Genomic DNA, 20055 nt, shown 5'->3' on the forward strand with positions numbered 1-20055 from the left:
ATATTTTCCATTTTTCATTGGAAGTGACTGCATTATATTATTGAGAAAATCTGGAGATAATTTGAATTAAAAAAAAAAACAACAACAAAAACACAGAACTGTTGTGGAATGCAGTTAAAGTGAGTTTAGCAGAGTAAATATACACTAGAAAGGGGGGAAAATGATAAGCAACCTCAAACTCCAGCACTGAATTCAGAAAGCAATCACTCCTCAATGAAACTATGTCACATAATTAAATGTTCTCTTCTGACTTAGTCTCCTGTTGATTATTTCCTCCTTCAAGTAGTAAGGACCTGATACAGGAGGGCTAAGTATCCACAAATGCCACTGGAATTGGTAACTGAGCTGTTATGTTTGCGCTCCTTCAGCACACAGGCTTTATTCACATTGTCTTTTTCCTTATTGGACAGTGAGCACAGGGGGAAACACCTGCTTTTCTTGGCTTGGCATATCCTTTGTGTAAATTAAAGGCTGTCTGGAAGCGTGAAAGAGGTGTTTGGATGTGGCATTTGGGTGCATGGTTCAGGGGGTGATTGTGCTGGTGCTGCGTTGACATTGTACTGGATGACCTTGAAGGTCTCTTCCAGCCTTGATGATGCTGTGTTTTGTAATAGCGCCATGATGTGCACTTGAAGTTTCTGCTTAATTGTAGGGAAAAGTTTTGCAGTTGAAGATTTATGTCATTTTATTAAAAAATTGGAAAACAGGGCTATTATGTTACCCAAGTATATTTTAACTCATTTTCCAGTATGATATTTTTTCCACCCCAAAACCCACACATTGTTCAGATAAGGCATGTTATATCAACTAGGTTCATACAGGCTTAAGCACATAGTTCTGTGACCCAATTCAGGTGAACTCATTCTTCTTGCCCAGTGCTGGATGCTTAAAAATTTCATTGATTTGGAAATAATATGGAAATGAACAAGATGGAGCAGCCCTGTGATGGGTTTCACGAGACAGAAACGTTTCATCTTTCCAAAACCCACCTTGTCTTCCTGCAGGACAACACTCGCCAGGAGAAAGGTGTCACTCCCTGCTGATTTAGACTTTGCACTTCCAGGCGAGTGGAAAGATGTCCCCAGGTGGAATAGCAGGCCATGCCTTAAAAATCCGAGCAAATCAGCAAGTATTGGAAAGCTGTACCAGTCTGTGGACACAATACTTGGGCAATCCATTTTCATCACTGTGGGGATTCCTGAGTTGATTTTCACTTACTTTGTGTGACCTTGAGTAAAAGCTTTCTGTGGGAATACTTCCTGAATAAGTCCATGCTAAGTAGGAGATCTCAGAGGTGAGAGAGGGGTCTGTAAGTGGCCCATTTAGTGCATCTTTGCTGGTTTATGTTTGTTGGCTGAGTGGTGGTGGCTGACAGCATCAGCAAAGCCAAGCCTGGAGCCATAAAGCCATCATGATGGCTGTGTGATGATGCTTGTCCCAAAGCTCACAGTTATTCATGTGGGACAACTAACCACTGCTGGACATAGAGGGGGAAAAATGGTATGAGATCAGGGATACTGCCCAGCGGGGCAGTGATCTTAATTATGCTGCTGCTTTGGTGAAAGGCTGTTGAGAAGCAGTTTGGAGACCACTGTGATAGCTTGGGGGTATTTTCATGGAACTCCAAACCTGGGAGGATGGGTGGGTGGAGACTATGAGATCCAAAGGTACGCACTTGGAAGATCAGCTTTGAGAGGGGTGTGATTAACTCTCTGGCTTTTTGCATCTGAGTCACGAGGCACACAGTGCTGAGCACACCAGAAACAGTAAGCAGCAACCTCAAGTGGTGTTCTTGGAAAGGATTTGTGGTTAAGGGGTTTTTTGGCTAAGATATTTTGGTTTGCTCACTTTGACTCTTTAGCCATCCTTTGACCTAATACTTACATGAACCAAACCATGCTGTTTGTTTTGAAAACTGGAGCAGGTAGGTTGGCTGCTGTTGACAAGGGTTTTCCCCAGAGCAGGAACCCCAACTTCATTAGAGGGCACAGTTTGGCAGCAGAGCCAAGCTGAGCTGAAGTTCTGCACTGCTGTCTTCACTGTGGATCTCCCAGTGCATGTGTAGAGCTGGTGTGTTTTAAATCCGCCTCCTGAAAAGATCTTACTCTGAGTTATCAAATATCAATGGGATTTGGTCTTCTCAGTCACCCACTATTTTTTAAGAAGTTTTCCTGTACCATGTCTTAATTCTTCCTGGATAAGATTACTTGTGAGACTAATACTGATTCCTCAGTTAGGCAACCCAGTGTACGCCTGAGGAGGATGGAGCTGAATTCGGGTTGTATCACACACCACCAGCTTCTGGTGAGTTGTAAACTGCTCACATAGAGAGCACAGAACAGACCTTGTGCAAGTTTAAATGAATTCCTCAGCTCCTCTGGAACCTACAGCCTTTGACTGGGCCATAAACATGACTGTGTGACACACAAAAGAATTCTTTTGCCATAGCTGATGACAATGATGGGTTTGTGTATACATTTCCCTCCTGTTTTTCAGTTGAAATGGGTCAGTATTTGGCATTTTGCTGTCTTTTCTTGGTTAAGGATGTTCCACCCCTACCCAAAGCACCACAAAAATTAAAAAAAATTACCCAACTGTATATATGAATAATAGGGATTTGTGTCATTGGAAAAGAAAAGCAGGGATGGCAGGGCTCATGATGTATTTAATGCAAACACAAGGAGAATCAGGTGTTTAGTGCAAATATACTCTGAAATCATAAACAAATGCTTTGTGTAAATTCTAAGTAATAACATCAGGTTGGAGAACAGTTTGGTTCGTCGCTGATATTGAAAAATACAACATGGAATGACTGAGTCAGACAGGCTGATGCTTGGGAATGGGATCATTTGTTTTGTGTAGTTTTTGATTTCAGAAGGAGGCCTGCCTGCTGCCAGTGGGATATGATTTTTTTAAATTTGATTTTGCACATAGGGTTCTAGAAAGTCAGAGGGTATTTCGAGGGAATATTGCAAGGGTGTGATAAGCAAATAGAATGACAGGGTGCAGTTTTTAAATCATGTGACAGGAATTTTAGTGTAACTTTCCTTTTTGAAGTTGTTTGAGCATCCTTAATAAAAGGATGCCCTCTGTCCACATGTGACAGTACAACCAAATTTAAAGCAGCTTGGTCATTATTTACCATTAGATCAGATGTCCATAAAACAGGAATGATGTTCCTTGTTTGAGCTGGCAGGGAAGAAATGGGATGGTAAAAAGGAGGAGTTCAGGGTATTTGCTAGTGGCATACCTGTTTTGCAGCCATACAATAATACCTGTTGTTCCTGTTGCTCAGAAAGGATGTGTGCCCCTAAACTCATAATTTGTGAAGAAGGAGATGAGAAAGTTCATTTTCAGGCAGTTCTATAGAAGGGAAAGTAACTGAGAGATGATGGGTTGTGAATGATGTCAGACTCTTGATTCTTTGTCTGTAGGGCTCTAGAAATTGCTGTAGCTTAGTCCTGTGGCATTTCTTGTTGATTCTGTTCTGCTTGTGAGTTCCCTTTCTTAATAAACATAACATCCTTTTGGCTTTGCTTGTAGATTGCCCTGCATTTCAGGGGATCTCACCTCTTACTATTCAGCAGCTGTTTCCACACAGCTTAGCTCTTCTGCTCTGGACACTGCACGGTAGTGTCTTCCTGCCTTCAGAGTGGCTGTTTCCTTCTTGAGCTTTTCTTCCTCAGACACTTCATGAAGGAATGCAGGAGTATTCTTGACCTGGGTGCAGGCAAATATTTCCTCACTTCCTGAATAGCCTTGCAGTTTGAGCTCTCAAAAGCTCAGGTTGAGGAGGAGCCTCACACTTGGATGCAGGACATCTGCATCCCATGTCATGTCTGTTGTGTGCCATGTTGTCCATAGGGCTGTGCTAGACAAGACCAGGCATTAGGTCTTTGATGCCTACAAATGGTTTTTTTGCCTAGGAAGGTCACCCCAACTCTTCTTGCTGGCATTGAGACCATCACAGGAATAAAATTTAATGGTATTTTCTGACTGCTTTTTAAGGATGTGTCTGCTTGGACCAGTGGCTGGTGCAATGAGCTGGAGCTCCTTGTGGCACCAGCAACATGACAGCTGGGGGAGTGAGTGATTTGGGATTCCAGCATTGCATTAGGGTGTTGTGAGATAGCTGCTTATTTGAGTTAACTCATGGAATTGCACAAATGGCCAAGAAATTGGATGGGGGTGGAGAAAACAAAATTTCTAAGTGCTTTAGGTAAGACTGCTTCTTGCAGACCTCAGTCTGGGACTTTTACTTCACTCCTTTAAGCAGCATTTTGTGGTGCCACCTGGAGGGACATTAATATGACAATTTATGGGCCAATTCTCACTCCAACAGCAAGGAAAATGGCTGTTTGGAAGTAAAGTACAAAGTCTGAAGGCTAAAAATCATTCTCAAAGCAAAATTCTGCTGTGTTTGTCAGTATTACCAGCAGAGGAGTTTCGGGCTGCAGTTAAATGGCAACTGCTGATAGGGGTGTTAGGGATGTGTGCACACGTGTAAACTGGATTTCAGAGCACGTATCAAGTGTTTTGAACTTTGACTACCCTATGTTTCCTTCAGAAAATGGAAAACACTCTTTTGTGAGAATTAACAAGAAGGTTTATACAGCAAAAGAATGAAAGGAATATTCTTATTAATAAGAAAGACCTAATTGGCATCTGCCATTTTTTTGTGGGACAGTGTTAAGGATACTAACTAAAGCGTGTTTTAACTAAGATCTTATAGGTTTGGTTTATAAATGCATATGTGCAAAATAACCAACTTGTGTTATTCAAACCTTTTTTTTTTGATGACAAAATAAACTATTTATTTTTAGAATGTGGAAACTAACATTTTACCAGGATGCTTAGATTTTTTTTCTATCAGTTTGATGTATTTTTTTGGTGTTATTTTTATGTCAGTAGAAGTTTGTGTATGTGTTTTGCAAATTGAAAAATCTGGAGTTTTTAAAACAGATTTCTTCCTCCCTCATGTTAATTAAACCACTCCTTTTTTTATTTGAGCTTCCAGTGGTTTTAATTTCTGTTATTTGTTTTTGCTTTCCAGGTCAGATGTACAGTTGCTTGTAAGTATAATTCTCTTCCTTGCTCTTTTTTTCTTAAATATAACTCTCCTTATCGTAGTTGGCTTTAAGAAAGATCAAGCAGTGTGAGCAAAGTATTTAAAAAGAAAGCTTCCTAGACAGAATTTTTAGAAATAGCAATTAAAAATATATACTCAGTTATTTTAGTGACTGTAATACCTACAATGCATTTAAAGATATAAATCTGTATTAAAATCCCTTTGCTCTTAAGTTTGTAGAGAGTTCTGGTAAAATCAAGTGCAGGTGTAATGTGCTTAGAAAGGTGGGAAAGTACGCTTAAAGGCAATAAAAACCTAACAAACCCCAAAAACAAAAGACACAAAAAGTGATGCCTTTTAAAGAATTTCTGAAGTGAAATTCAGTTTAGAAATGCTGTTCTGGCCAAGATAACATGTTTTCATGTGGCAGAAATTTCTGAAAATGTGTGCAAATAAATTCTACCTTGATACGGAACATCAGATTTAAATGAGTTAGCCTTTAAATTTTAGGGTCTGAATCAACACTTTCTATGCTTTGGCCTGTAAAATTGGTGTAAAATTTCTGCCTCTAATATAGAGCCATGTCTGTTCCTTACTGGTGGGAACACATTGTAGGAATATGAGAGGGGAAAAGGGGAATATGCTTACGGGGGAGAGACAAAATTGCTATGCCAGGTTAAACAAAATTTCTGATAATACATGAAGAAAACACAAACGTGGAGTGTGGCTGCAAGTTGTTTTAACTGCTTTCAAACAAAACTGTACTGAAAAGAGAGGTCATAGTAGCTTTCATCCAAACCATGTGTAGAGTCAGTGGATGGTTGAAATAATGTGGCAGTCACTTGAATCTAGTTCAATTAATCTTGCAGAAATTAAGAGGTAAAACCAGGAAATGTGCAGTGAGATTTCTGTAGAACTGGGAAAACAGAAGTGACTGTGGGTCTGTGCATGATATCTGTAACTGACTGTATTTCTGCAAATGGGAAGTTCAGAAGTATTGTAAAGACAGTTTTTTATTCTTTCAGGCACTGAGGATTGCAGCTCAAAAAATGCAACTGCAGAACCAGCAACCAGTAGTAATGATGATTTATCAGTGAACTCTGCAAGTGGGAACAGAACCTCTGCAGGTGAAAGAGTGGTTGGGGCTGCATCACTATCTGATGAGATGAGAGGTGATCTAAGCACTGTAACACGTTTGTGGTTTGGAATGTGACTTTGGGGTGTTTTGCACTTCTATATCATGATTACACTAGTTCAGCATTGCAGGGGCATGAATCCAACTGCTTTACTGCAGTAGAGAATGAGGCCAAGAAATGCATCTGCACACCTGACTGGGAGTGCAGTTTCATGCTGTGATTGCAGCATGGCCTTGGAATAGTTTTATCCATGTTAGACTCAGGCTCCCTTCCCTGCTTGTTATGGCTTTTTAGGTTACAGGTTAATAGTTCAACTCACTGTGACACAGAGGTTTGAAATGCATAAGTGATGGGGTACAGCTGAAGTCCTCTGCCTAGTAGAGAACATTCTGTCCTATCACATATGTACAGGACAGGTGTGGGAATCTTTCAGCTGGAAAGGCTCCTCTCTGCAATATCCAGTTAAGGAAAGAAATGACACTGTGTTGTGTGTCCCAGTCTTTGTCAGCACACTGCATAAAGCTCACAGCTGAGGCAGCACAAAAATCACTGCTGCACCTAGACAGCTTTACTGCTAGAGGTAAAGTGAAGCTTGAGGAGTTGCAGTAGACAGCAGAGCTTGCAAGTGTGTCTTGCAGTAGAGACAGGTGGCTTGATTGTTTTCCTGGCTGATTTCTGTTTTACAGAGACTGGATATGGCAGGGAGGAGAGCACTGTATGTGTTTTTTTGTCAGCAAATATTCTTGTAAGTTTAAAGTTTTTTTCTCTTTTCATAGGATCCAGCCTGATTTATAACCTCACAGCAGAATACATTGGTGTGAATTCTGTCACCTTAAAATGGGCGGTGGAAAACAGTGGTTCCGAACAATACACATACAGGATAGAGGTTGTAAATTGTAGAAATGATACACTTGTGAAGAACATGACATCCAATGAAACCAGAGCAGAAATTACTGGGTTAATCCCTGGGACACTGTACAACTTCACAGTATTTGCTGTAGGAGCGAATGATGAGACAGAGGAGAGGGAAGTCCCATAGACCTGTACACAAGTAAGTCACAGTTTTTTGCATCCCTGTTGCTGATGGTCTGTGCTTTGCTGTACAGGACAGGGCTCTGCCCACCTGCCTGAGGTTGTAACTTAATAGCAGCCTTACCTGGGCCAGACACTAAGAATGAGTGGTTCACGTGTAGAAGAAACATAGCCTTGATTTATTTATTTACTTATTAAACAGCAAACTCCCTCTAAACCCCCGCACCATAAACCAAAGAATCCTCCACAACAACAACTAAACCAAAAACCAACCAATAAACCAAACTGAAATTGCCTGCATTGCCAACCATACCCATCCCTTTCCTGTCCACCTCTCTGGATTCCCTGGGAGCACTGCTTCAATGATGACCAAAGCTTCTCCTTTGGAGTGTCAAAGGGAGGTAAATGCCACTCAGCATGGCTTGTCTTCAGTTCTCTGTTCAGCTGCCCAGTGGTGCAACAGCCTCCAGGAAGGCCCGGTGATGTTGGGGTGCTCCTGCTCTCTGGAGCATGAGTGGTGTGAGGGAAGTGAAGCCCTGGTGTGGCTGTGTTCCTTGTTTCCATGTCTGTGAGCAGCTGTTCTTGCAGGTTAACAAGTTGTTGCTTGCCTTCCGCAGGGCCCAGCCGGGTTCTCGATCTCAAGGCAGAATCCATTGGTGTGAATTCTGTCACCTTAAAATGGGCGGTGAACGACAGCGCTGCTGACACCTACACGTACAGGATAGAGGTTGTCAATGGTACAAGTGATACACCTGTGAAGAACGTGACATCCAATGAAACCAAAGCAGAAGTTACTGGGTTAATCCCTGGGACACTGTACAACTTCACAGTATTTGCTGTAGCAGCTGATAACGAGACAGAAGGAGAGGGAAGTCCCATAGACCTGTATACAAGTAAGTCACAAGGTTTTGCATCCCTACTGCTAGTGGTCTGTGCTTTGCTGTACAGGACAGGGCTCTACCCACCTGCCTGATGTTGTAATTTAATAGGCGCCTTACCTGGGCCTGGTAATAATAGGAGCCTTTAATAGGAGCCTTACCTGCTTAAAATGGGTGGTTCATGTATAGAAGAAGCATAACCTTGATTCACAGCATCTGCTGTAGCATCTGATAATGAGACAGAAGGAGAAGGAAGGTCCACAGACCTGTATACAAGTAAGGAAATGGTGGACAGCTCAGAGCTCTTCCTAACTGCTTGAGGGCTAAAGTGTAAAGTTGTTTTGTGTATAGATCTGATGTCTTATTACTGTAGCCTTGTTTGGAATGCCTAGTAAGCAGTGTGCTTCTTTAGGTGTTGAAGAAATACATCCTTGGTTTTAAAAAGAAAATCCAGGCAAACATAATCCACCCTGCTTCCTCTCTATCTTTGTCCTCATGTCTCTTCATGTGGGAGATAATTTCTTGTCACAAATAGTGAGCCAGCTGGGAAGGATGCCCTCCTAGAGTTGGTGTTTTTTAATAGAGTTAGATTCATGGGACATGGTAGGTTGCTGACTTGGCTATGGTGATCATTAAATGACTAAGTTTCAAATTTACAGTGTAATGAATAAAAAGAAACAGTAGAGTTGCTCTCCTGGAGTCCAGGAAAGTTTAAGCTGTTCTGGGTACTACTTAGCAGCCTACCCTGGCAATCTGCTTTTGAGGGCTTAGGAATCCACGTGTGCTGTTCAGTTTTTAAAAACCACTTTTTAGAAGCACAGGAACAGGCAATTTGACTATGTCAAAAGTCAAGTAATAGGGGCAGAAAACCAGCTTTGGTGAGCAAGGAACTCCTGGTGGAGCTCCAGAGGGTGAAGAAATTGGATGAGCTCTGAAAGTGAAGTCAGGCCTCAGGAGATTACAGAGCTGTGGTTTGTCTATGCATGAAGAAGACACCAGGGCCAGAGCTCAGTTACAGTTGACACTGGCCAGTGCTCTTTCAGATAACAAGAAAGGCTTTTTGAAGTACATTAATAGCAAGGGGGAGGTCTAAAGAAAGTATTGGACTGATCCTTGTTGAAGATGGTCACCTGCCTAATAGGGATGAAGGAGAAGCAGAGGCATTCAATGTGTGTTTTGCCTCAGTTTTTGGTGATACTGATAGACCTTGGTGTGCCCAATCCCCAGAGCTGGAGGCCATGAGAGCTGGGACAGTGGCTTTCCCCTTGTGGACACTGGAACTGTGAGGGACCACCTGTATCAGCTGAATGTTCACAAGTCCATGGGGCCTGTTGGGATTCATCCCTGAGTGCAGAAAGATCTCACTGGTGTTACAGCAGGAACCCTCTCCATCAGCTACCAAAGGCCTTGGGAGCCCGGGGAGGTCTCTGCCAGCCACTGCTACTCCTATTTATCAGGAGGGTGGGAGGAAAGACACAGGAACCTACAGGCATGCAGTCATCAGGTGCCATCGACATGGGTCACAAAAGGAAAGTCCCATTTAATTAATTTCATCTTTTGACCTTACCTGTGTGGTAAAGTCACCCACCTAGAGGGGAAGGGAAGGTGGTGAAGGTGGTGAATGTAGTTTTTCCTGCATTTTACTGAGTTTTTTGCTTCTGTCCCTCACAGCATCCTTCTGGACAAGTTGTACAGCTGTGGGATGAGGGGGTTCATGGTGTGCTGGGTGTGGAGCTGACTGCAGGGCAGGGTTCCAGTGAGTGCGGCTGTGTCTGGCTGAGGACAGCACTGGACAGCCACCAGTGCTATCCTCAGGGCTCAGTCCTAGGGCTGCTCAACATATTTATCAAAGGTGTGGATGCAGGAGTTGAATGCATACTGGGTGTGGTTCTAGGCCCTTCAATTGAAGAAGGATGTGAAGGTCCTTGAATGCCTGTAGAGGAGGGCAAGAAAGCTGGTACAAGGGCTGGAGTGCCTGTCTTGTAAGGAGCAGCTGAGGGCTTTGAGCTTATCTAGTTTGGACAAAAGGAGGCTGAGGGGGTGACTTCATTGTTCTCCTCAGCTTCCTGAGGAGGGGAAATGCAAAGGGAGAAGCTGATCTCTATTCTCTGGTGTCCAGGGGTATGATGAGTGGGAATAGTTCAAAGCTGCCTCAGGGAAGGTTTAGGCTTGACATTAGGAAGCATTGCTTTACTGACAGAGGGTATTGCTTTACTGACACTGCAATAGGCTTCCTAGAGAGGTGGTCAGTGCCCCAAGCCCTTCTGTGTTTGAGACATTTGGACAATACGGTCAGTAATACCTTTTAACTTTTGGTGAGGCATGGGGTGGTCAGGTAGTTGGATGAGTTGGATGAGAGTAGTTATAGGTCTCTTCTAAGTAAATATTCCATTCCACTCTATCACTTTCCTGCCCACCTCTGGATTCCCAAGGGAAGCCTTAGGAGTTCAATCACTGAAATGGCCTGTGCTTATGTTTTGGGGTGTCAAAGGGTGATTAATGCCTCTCAGAATGATTTGTCTTCAGTTCTCTTTTAGCTGCCCAGTGAAGCCCTGGTGTGGCTATGTTTCTTGTGTCTGTGAGCAGCTGTTCTTGCAGATTGACAGGTTGTTGCTTGCCTTCCGCAGGGCCCAGCCGGGTTCTCGATCTCAAGGCAGAATCCATTGGTGTGAATTCTGTCACCTTAAATTGGGCGGTGAATGACAGCACTGCTGACACCTACATGTACAGGATAGAGGTTGTCAATGGAGCATTTGTGAAGAACGTGACATCCAATGAAACCAGAGCAGAAATTACTGGGTTAATCCCTGGGACACCTGTACAACTTCACAGTATTTGCTGTAGGAGCGAATAATGAGACAGGAGAGGGAAGTCCCATAGACCTGTACACAAGTAAGTCACAAGGTTTTGCATCCCTGTTGCTGATGGTCTGTGCTTTGCTGTACAGGACAGGGCTCTGCCCACCTGCCTGAGGTTGTAACATAATAGCAGCCTTACCTGGGCCAGATGCTAAGAATGAGTGGTTCACGTATAGAAGAAACATAGCCTTGATTTATTTATTTACTTATTAAACAGCAAACTCCCTCTAACCCCCGCACCATAAACCAAAGAATCCTCCACAACAACAACTAAACCAAAAACCAACCAATAAACCAAACTGAAATTGCCTGCATTGCCAACCATACCCATCCCTTTCCTGTCCACCTCTCTGGATTCCCTGGGAGCACTGCTTCAATGATGACCAAAGCTTCTCCTTTGGAGTGTCAAAGGGAGGTAAATGCCACTCAGCATGGCTTGTCTTCAGTTCTGTCTTCAGCTGCCCAGTGGTGCAACAGCCTCCAGGAAGGCCTGGTGATGTTGGGGTGCTCCTGCTCTCTGGAGCATGAGTGATGTGAGGGAAGTGAAGCCCTGGTGTGGCTGTGTTCCTTGTTTCCATGTCTGTGAGCAGCTGTTCTTGCAGGTTAACAAGTTGTTGCTTGCCTTCCGCAGGGCCCAGCCGGGTTCTCGATCTCAAGGCAGAATCCATTGGTGTGAATTCTGTCACCTTAAAATGGGTGGTGAACGACAGCGCTGCTGACACCTACACGTACAGGATAGAGGTTGTCAATGGTACAAGTGATACACCTGTGAAGAACATGACATCCAATAGAACCAAAGCAGAAGTTACTGGGTTAATCCCTGGGACACTGTACAACTTCACAGTATTTGCTGTAGCAGCTGATAATGAGACAGAAGGAGAAGGAGTGTCCAGAAATCTGTATGCAAGTAAGGAAATGGTGCCTCCAATTGCAAGTAACTGTGCTGTTTGTAGCAAATTGCTCTGCTTTCTTATTTTGGGTTTCCAGCTTTGTCCTGTTTCTTGTTGTGACATTGCTTTTCTGCTCCAGCTGTGTGCGCACTTGAATGCAGCGATCTTTGCAAAAGGACTGAAATTGTCTCTGTGTTTGCATGTGCCACCTGTAAATCGGTTACTTCATCAGCATGTCTGCTCAAGACTGTGTAGAGATCCAGCTGCTACCACAGCATGACTTTTCCTAGACACTTGAGGGCTGAAGAGACCCCTCACAACACCTCTGGGAGTGGGTTGCCACAGCTCGTACCAAAAGATGTGGTGTGCAGGCATGTGGTGCCATGGTCACTGAGGCTTTTTTTCCTTAAAAATTGTTTTGAGCTCTTTGCAGAGTCTGGGGCCTGAGTTTCCTGTGGGATGTGACTGACTCACTTCCTTGGGTTGCATTATCAAGTGTGGTGCCAATCTTGTTGACTTTTTTGCCAGGGCACCTTTTTCCCAGACTAGATAGATGGGATAGGAGTAGACACTACTGTTGTGTGCAGCTCAGAAATGCAAAGAGCACAGGCAATGTCCCTACAAAGCAATTTAGAGGAGTGTGTCCTGGAGCTGCTACTGAGTCTGTAAACTTGTCTAAGCGGCCTGAAGTGAGTTTTATCTGTCTAGAATTGGTGCTGAGTCAGGCTTGCAGACGCAGCTCCCTAAGGTATGTCAGCTGTTGGGCCTGTTCAAGCAGCCCATTTCTTTTTCCTGGTATTGAGGAGAGTTTAGGCTGAAGGTCTCAAATTGAGACTCATGGGCACAATTTTGAGTTACCAGATTAAGATTAGCTTGGACTGTTTCCTTCCCTGATTTCCTTCTGTTTCTCTGTCTGGAAAAGCACTGTGGAAACAAGTGATTGTTGTTGATGAAATGAAATAGAATATCCCTCAAAGTTCCTATGACCTTTCCAGAGATGCCTCAGTATGAATGCCTCAAATTGGGAAGTTAAGCTTGGCACCAAGTGATGCTCATTCTGTGTGGAATAGGGAAATGTGGCTGTGGCACTTTATTTCTTTTTTTTTGATGGGTTGTTGCTTTGCCTTTCACAGGGCCCAGCCCGGTTCTTGATCCCAAGGCAGAATCCATTGGCGTGACTTCTGTCACCTTAAAATGGGCGGTGAATGACAGCGCTGCTGACACCTACACGTACAGGATAGAGGTTGTCAATGGTACAAGTGATACACCTGTGAAGAACGTGACATCCAATGAAACCAAAGCAGAAATTACTGGGTTAGTCCCCGGGACACCTGTACAACTTCACAGTATTTGCTGTAGCAGCTGATCATGAGACAGAAGGAGAAGGAGTGTCCATATTCCTGTATACAAGTAAGTCACATTTTCCTGCATTGCTGTTGCTGCTGGTCTGTGATTTGCTGTGCAGCATGAGGCTCTGCCCACCCACCCAAGGGTCATAATTTAAGATTGTTGCAGTCAGAGGTGATGATTCCATCCTGGAGCTGGAGATGGCCAATCTCCAAGTTAGAGATGGATGTTAGTATAAAAGAAGAATTGCCCTGGTAGAAAGCTATTGGTAAAGCTTACTTTCAGCAAGGAGGAGAGACTTTTGCCTGAGCACTGGTCTCTTGCAAATTTGTGAAAGGGGCATTTGCATTTGTTACCTAGAGTATGGGGGCCTGAGGTTCTCATTTTAAGGGGCTCCCACAAAGAGCATTTAATGCTGAGTTAGCTTGTGTGATTTGGGGGCCTATAGCTGCCATCGTGGTGCAGCCAGGAGAGAGATTCAGGCAGCGCTAGATCAGGAGAACTCCTTTGGCCATCCAGTTCCTTGCCATGTTGAGTATTAAAAGTCTTGACATGTGGTGTTGGATGGACCATTTTGGAGCTGGCTTCCAAGGCAGTGGCCCAGCCTGATATTTCCACGCAGTGCATTTGAAGGAAAATGGATTAATGTTCTTGTCATTAGTCTTTTCCTAAAATGTGCCTGCATGTATGATCCTAGATGACCAGTCAATGCCCAAAAGTCTCCCCTGTGCTGTCTGTCTGTAATGGCTAATTGCCCTCTTTTAAAGATGCAGAAAGAATAGGAGACAGATGCAGAAAAAATAGGTGGCTGGAGACACAGTCTCCAGAGGGTCGGGAGGTGGTTTCTCTTCTATGGGAGTGAAGTGCAGGGCATGAGGATTGGAGTAGAGTGTCTGGTTCATCACTGCTAATCCTCCTCTAGTGATATTTCATCTTCCTTGTATTTTGCTGAACAGAGTTGCCCCACTGGCATCTTTCCCCTCCACTGTTCTCTCCTTAATGACTACCTTTTTGCCAGGTGAAACCCTGCAAGTGGTAGCACTGGGCATGACTGTGGCCATCTTGTCTTTGCCTGTCAAAGGAAAATGAGTCATGCTTGAGATGGCTCATTCTCAATTTCCTGCTACCCAGCTATTAATGCCAAAGCCTCCAGGAAGGCCTGGTGATGTTGGGGTGCTCCTGCTCTCTGGAGCATGAGTGGTGTGAGGGAAGTGAAGCCCTGGTGTGGCTGTGTTCCTTGTTTCCATGTCTGTGAGCAGCTGTTCTTGCAGGTTAACAAGTTGTTGCTTTGCCTTCCGCAGGGCCCAGCCCGGTTCTTGATCCCAAGGCAGAATCCATTGGTGTGAATTCTGTCACCTTAAAATGGGCGGTGAATGACAGCGCTGCTGACACCTACACGTACAGGATAGAGGTTGTCAACGGTACAAGTGATACACCTGTGAAGAACGTGACATCCAATGAAACCAAAGCAGAAATTACTGGGTTAATCCCTGGGACACCATACAACTTCACAGTATTTGCTGTAGCAGCTGATCATGAGACAGAAGGAGAGAGAAGTCCCATAGACCTGTATACAAGTAAGTCACATTTTCCTGCATTGCTGTTGCTGTCTGTGTTTTGCTGTGCTGGATAGGGCTCTGCCCACCTGTACATGGCCTGAAATTTAAAGGCTGCTGGCAGAGTTGCTGTGCTTTGCCTGCCTGCAGTCAGAGATGTTTGTGTGAAAGAGACATAGCCTTCTTTAAAAAGGCAAAGTAAAACAAACACCTCTAAAACAATGATTGTTAAATTTGGTTACCAAGAACTGTGTCACAGTGGACTCTTCCCAAGAACATTCTCTCTGGCCTGGGATTTTTGTGGGTGCATTTGTTGCCTTCACTTCTTGGAGGATTGGGACCTCAGAACATTCTTTTAAGGGCTCCCATATAGAGATACTGTGATCTGGGGCCCTGTGGCTGGAGCAGAATGAACTGTAGATAACACTGGCTCAGGAGTACATTCATGGCACGACCTAGGCAAGCTGCTCCTTTGCCACCATTCATCACCTCTGTTCCTCTTTCAGTGATATTTGGAGTTCCTTACCTTTTGCTGTACACAGATAGACTACCATCTCCTTTCTCCAGACCACTCCCCCCTTGTATCTCTCCTGACCAACATCTCTGAATTTCTGAGCAAAATCCTGGAGCTGTGGCATTGTAATGATGTATTCTGCTTTAGAGTGTCAAAGGGAGATGAATGCCACTCGAGGTTTACATTCCGTCAATTCTGTCTTAGCTGTCCACTGGTGCAACAGCCTCCAGGAATGCCTGGTGATGTTGGGGTGCTCCTACACTCTGGAGCATGAGTGGTGTGAGGGAAGTGAAGCCCTGGTGTGGCTGTGTTCCTTGTTTCCATGTCTGTGAGCAGCTGTTCTTGCAGGTTAACAAGTTGTTGCTTTGCCTTCTGCAGGGCCCAGCCAGGTTCTCGATCTCGAGGCAGAATCCATTGGTGTGACTTCTGTCACCTTAAAATGGGCGGTGAATGACAGCGCTGCTGACACCTACACGTACAGGATAGAGGTTGTCAACGGTACATTTGTGAAGAACGTGACATCCAAGGAAACCAAAGCAGAAGTTACTGGGTTAATCCCTGGGACACTGTACAACCTATCAGTATTTGCTGTAGCAGCTGATCATGAGACAGAAGGAGAAGGAGTGTCCATAGACCTGTACACGTGTAAGTCATGGTTTCTCACATCCCTGTTCCCGTGGGGCACAGGGCTCTGCCCACCTGCCGGGGGTTTTACATACAATGTTAATGTTAGGCAGTAGTGCTGCACACAACCTACCTGGAGTCAGCAATGGCAATGTGCGGGAGGGGGATCGTTGCAGGGGGTTTTGTTGCCCTCTGTTTCCTCTGGGTGAAGCCCTCAGGTTCTCATTTGGAAGGCCTCCCAGAGAGTGTGCATCGTGCCTGGGGAACCTCCCCCTTTGGAGGGCCCGTGGATGCAGCTGATCTTAGGCAGCACAGAATGGTGTGGCTGTCAGCCCTGCTGCTTTGCTCAGCCCATCAGCAGACAGGAGAAGCCTGAGTTACTTCTGCATTCCTCATGTTAGGCATTGTGACTTTTCGTCCTTGTCGTTATCATGTGCTGCCTTCTCCTTTCCTTTGTTTTACCCCATTTTGACTGAGGTGAAATGAATTTGGCTCAGAGCTCCTGACTGGGTTTTCCAAAGGGGTTCTGGGATGAACTTGGAGAGTTGCTGGTACTCTCAAAGTGCTGCTTGGCTGAGTTTCTGGAGTCTTCTCATGACTTTCACAGAGCCCAGCATTTTTTTCCTTAGCAGGGTAGAGTATGCTGGCTTCTGACATTTCCCATGGAGCACTGATGATACTTAATCTAACTGTTCCTATAGGATAGGGGTCAAAAGTCATGACTCCTCTAGAGTCATGTCCTCCTGGTGACAGGCATCCATTGTCACCAAGTGTCAGAGGTGTTCCGGGGCTTGTCTGTAATCTCCTATAATTTCACTGTTTTTGTAGGAGTAGCCGACAGTGTTACTGAAGAAAAATAAATATTTATAAATTGCAGTAGAAGTAAGCCCCAGTCACATCTATTTTTACTAAATCTGTTTCTTCTGGTACGCAATTATGCTTCTCCTTAGTTTCTTAAAATAATACTGCTTCTAACAACAAAATAATTTAGTAGATGAGTCTATAACCCCTGTATTTGAAAGTACCAAATACTTCCTTACCAAGAGAGGCAATAAATTTGGTGTGTATTGTAATTGTAGATTTATAAGTGCTTTGGTCCTGAAGCCCAAGTTTTACAAGATGTTTAGTTAGGGGAACCTTTCTTATCAGTCTTCCTGATACTTCACTCTTTAAGTATCTTTCTGTATCAGGTCATAAGCTTGAGTTTTTATACTATGTCCTAGAAGACTCTCACCCAAACTGGCTTGTTATAGTTGCTGCTTTTAAGGATGGCTACTGCTGTGCTCTTAATGGACAGAGATTAATTTAATTTTGTTATGTGTTCACCATTAAGAGTTTTACATAATTATAGAGGGATTTAGTGGCAGTCTACATACTACTCTAAAATGTTCTTAGAGTAATATGTTAAAGAGTTGAGCAGTATTTTGAAAATGTTGCGGATCTTGCTAGATAATCAGCCTAAATTTTCCCAGTAACCCTGTCTGTAGAGGAGGTAAAGAGCACAGAATAGGTCTGTGTATTGTGTTAAATAGTTGTCTTCCTCATAGGGTAACAAGTCCTTGTGTAGGCAGTAGGTGCCGTGTAGGCATCTTTTTAAAAGGGGAAGGAACACTGAAGTTTTACAAGCATTTATACACATAACATACAAATACACAGCTTTTTCTAATGGCAAGGCTTGATTTCTTACTCCTCCTTTTTTATTGTTATTCTCTTTTTTGGCAGTTACTGTCTCAGTGGATTCACTTCAGTGTGAGCCAGTGGCCAAGCAGCCTTTCCTAATGCTGAAGTGGAAATGTCCTCTTGGTAACAACTCTGGCTTCAGAATCAAAATATATAATATAAGTACTTCTGAGGTAGTGAGAGAAGACTTGGCTCCACGCTGCACGGTAGAAGGCTTCGAGCAAACCTTCCAAATAGCACATTTAAATTTTTTCAGCACCTATAATGTTACTATTATGACTCTTCAAAATGGCTCTGAAAGCTCTCCAGTGGACAAGTTGTGTCACACCAGCATTACTGGTAAGCATTAAGATCTGAGCATGAAAGATACTTGTAGGACAGAAATATTAACTTCATGATTGCAGAATACCAGACTTGGTATGCACTACATTATCAGCCTGCAGAGTATGATTAGAACACTATATTAATTCATAGTCTAATGTGATGCGCAATAAATATGTATTATGTGAACAGTGTTGATATCACAGCCTTTTCTTGTTTGGAAAACTTTTATCAGTGCTTAATGTACCTAAAAAATGTTTTTGTTGGCAGACCCACCTCCTCCAACTGAAGTTCCTTCAGTCAAGGCCGTCAGTCACAGCTCTTTGTCTGTTGAATTCTCTGATTTTGATTCACTGAATGGTCCATTGAAAGCCTATGCAATAATGATTACAACAGAAGATCAAAGTAAGGTGTTTATGATATTATCATGTAGCTGAAACAATTTACCAGGCAGCATTATGTTTTACACTCTAAATAGGTGTTAAACAGATAAAGAAAAGGCAGGCTCAGTATTTTTAATCACTTTTCAGAAATCATGAGGCAGATACCTTGCTTGAAGTCAGGTCACTCCTTGTTTTCAGAAGGTGCCTATTTTCACTCAGTCTTTTCCTGCCTGACTTAGCTTTGTACATAAAACTCTTATGTATTGCCCCTGTGCTGTTGCCACCTTGATTTGCCAGTGATTCCTTTCCCCAAGATCGTGTAGTGTCCTTTCTTTCCCCACAGAATAATTTTCAGACCAGCTAATAGAAGCAGCCTTGGAATATGAAATATTCTTCCCCCCTTTCTTCTTCAGCTGAAGATGCCTGCAGTTAGGTCTTAAAAGGAAAAGAGCTTTTTTTCCTGATTTTACCCAAAACACTTTAACTAAGCGATGTGGGCAGAAGGCTTAAATATCATTGACAGCATTAATGGAAGTTAAATTCCGTGGAAAACTAGAGAACTGAGAAATGTCTCTGATAGGTGAATGTCTGGTGGTAAAACACTAAATTAAGGAACTTAGTTTTGCAGCATAGGTTCCACTTGAACAACTGTTCATTTTTGCCTGTGCACTGGAGGAGTAAGGCACCTGATGGAGACAGTTTCTGCAAAGCGGGAGTTGACATTCATGCTTATCCTTTGTTACAACACTGGAAATTCATTTTGCACAATTTTGATCATAGATCTTCCTTCAGTAGTTTTCCATGCAATATACATCCAAGAAATGCATGTTTGTGTGGGATATAGATATATAGATAGATAGATAGATAGATAGATAGATAGATAGATAGATAGATAGATAACATCACATCAGTGCAGAAAATTCCTATTTTTCACATGCCTACTGAGCTGCCCCAGAACTGCTGATTTGAATGCCAGTCTCTTGCCTGCAGTTCTGCTTGTAACTTCAGCCAATCCTGGTTAGTCACAAGGAGATCTGGTGTATTCTTCTGTGTGGTTTGGATTGGAAGGTATTCAAGGAGGAATTTGTAGGATGAGACTGAGAGAAATAAGGGAGGAAGGTCGCCCACGTCTGTAATTTACAGTGAGTGCTTTGGTGGGAGCAGAAGACAGCCTCACAGCCAAGCATCTCTTCAGCCTTTTTGTTGAAATAGCACAAATATTCTTGAGATGTGTTTCTCTGTTCTAAACCAGTCATGGTTGCCTCTAGGATAGACAGAGAGGACTTTATTCTGTTGTGTAAGAAATACACAATGCTTTATTCTGTTGTCTAAGGCTGTTTGAAATGTCGTAGGGTGGTATTCAAGGCATCTACAAGGAGCTGCAGGTATAACCAGGGATGTACCTTTTGTTGGAATGGAAACTAGGGACACGACAAGAATAACATACATCAGGTGGTATTGAACACCCATTTCTAGGCAGCTGAGTTATTTGCAACCTCATCTGCTTTTAATGAGACCAAGTTAGTGCTCTAGAAGAGTTGTGTTGCACCATGTTGCTGCAGAGTTACAGTTGAGGAGAGCTTTGCTGCTGGTGGTGGATCACCCCTTGTCTGCACAGCTCTGAAGACTTACCAGAGCTTTTCCACCTTTCAGAACCTCCTGCAAGGCTTCTCCTTTTTAAAGGTGAATTCAGTATTATACCCACTTTTAGAAGGACCTTTTAGCTTTGTAAAGACACTCAGTAGAGAGCAAACTTCTGGCAAATGAG

At 43.5% G+C, this 20055-nt stretch overlaps 1 protein-coding gene across 1 annotated transcript in view; it reads left to right on the plus strand.

Moving 5' to 3' along the window:
• LOC118687564 (receptor-type tyrosine-protein phosphatase eta-like) overlaps positions 1-20055 on the plus strand; it is a 73040-nt gene that overhangs the window by 41573 nt on the left and 11412 nt on the right. Inside the window, 14 exon segments of the mRNA XM_054515273.1 lie at positions 5054-5072; positions 6094-6195; positions 6981-7220; positions 7223-7255; positions 7854-8129; positions 10742-10932; positions 10934-11006; positions 11604-11879; positions 12996-13192; positions 13194-13272; positions 14511-14786; positions 15658-15924; positions 17626-17922; positions 18175-18309. Coding sequence (XP_054371248.1) covers positions 5054-5072; positions 6094-6195; positions 6981-7220; positions 7223-7255; positions 7854-8129; positions 10742-10932; positions 10934-11006; positions 11604-11879; positions 12996-13192; positions 13194-13272; positions 14511-14786; positions 15658-15924; positions 17626-17922; positions 18175-18309 — 2461 coding nt within the window.

This window comes from Molothrus ater, chromosome 6, assembly GCF_012460135.2.
Source record: "Molothrus ater isolate BHLD 08-10-18 breed brown headed cowbird chromosome 6, BPBGC_Mater_1.1, whole genome shotgun sequence".
NCBI classification, from domain to species: domain Eukaryota; kingdom Metazoa; phylum Chordata; class Aves; order Passeriformes; family Icteridae; genus Molothrus; species Molothrus ater.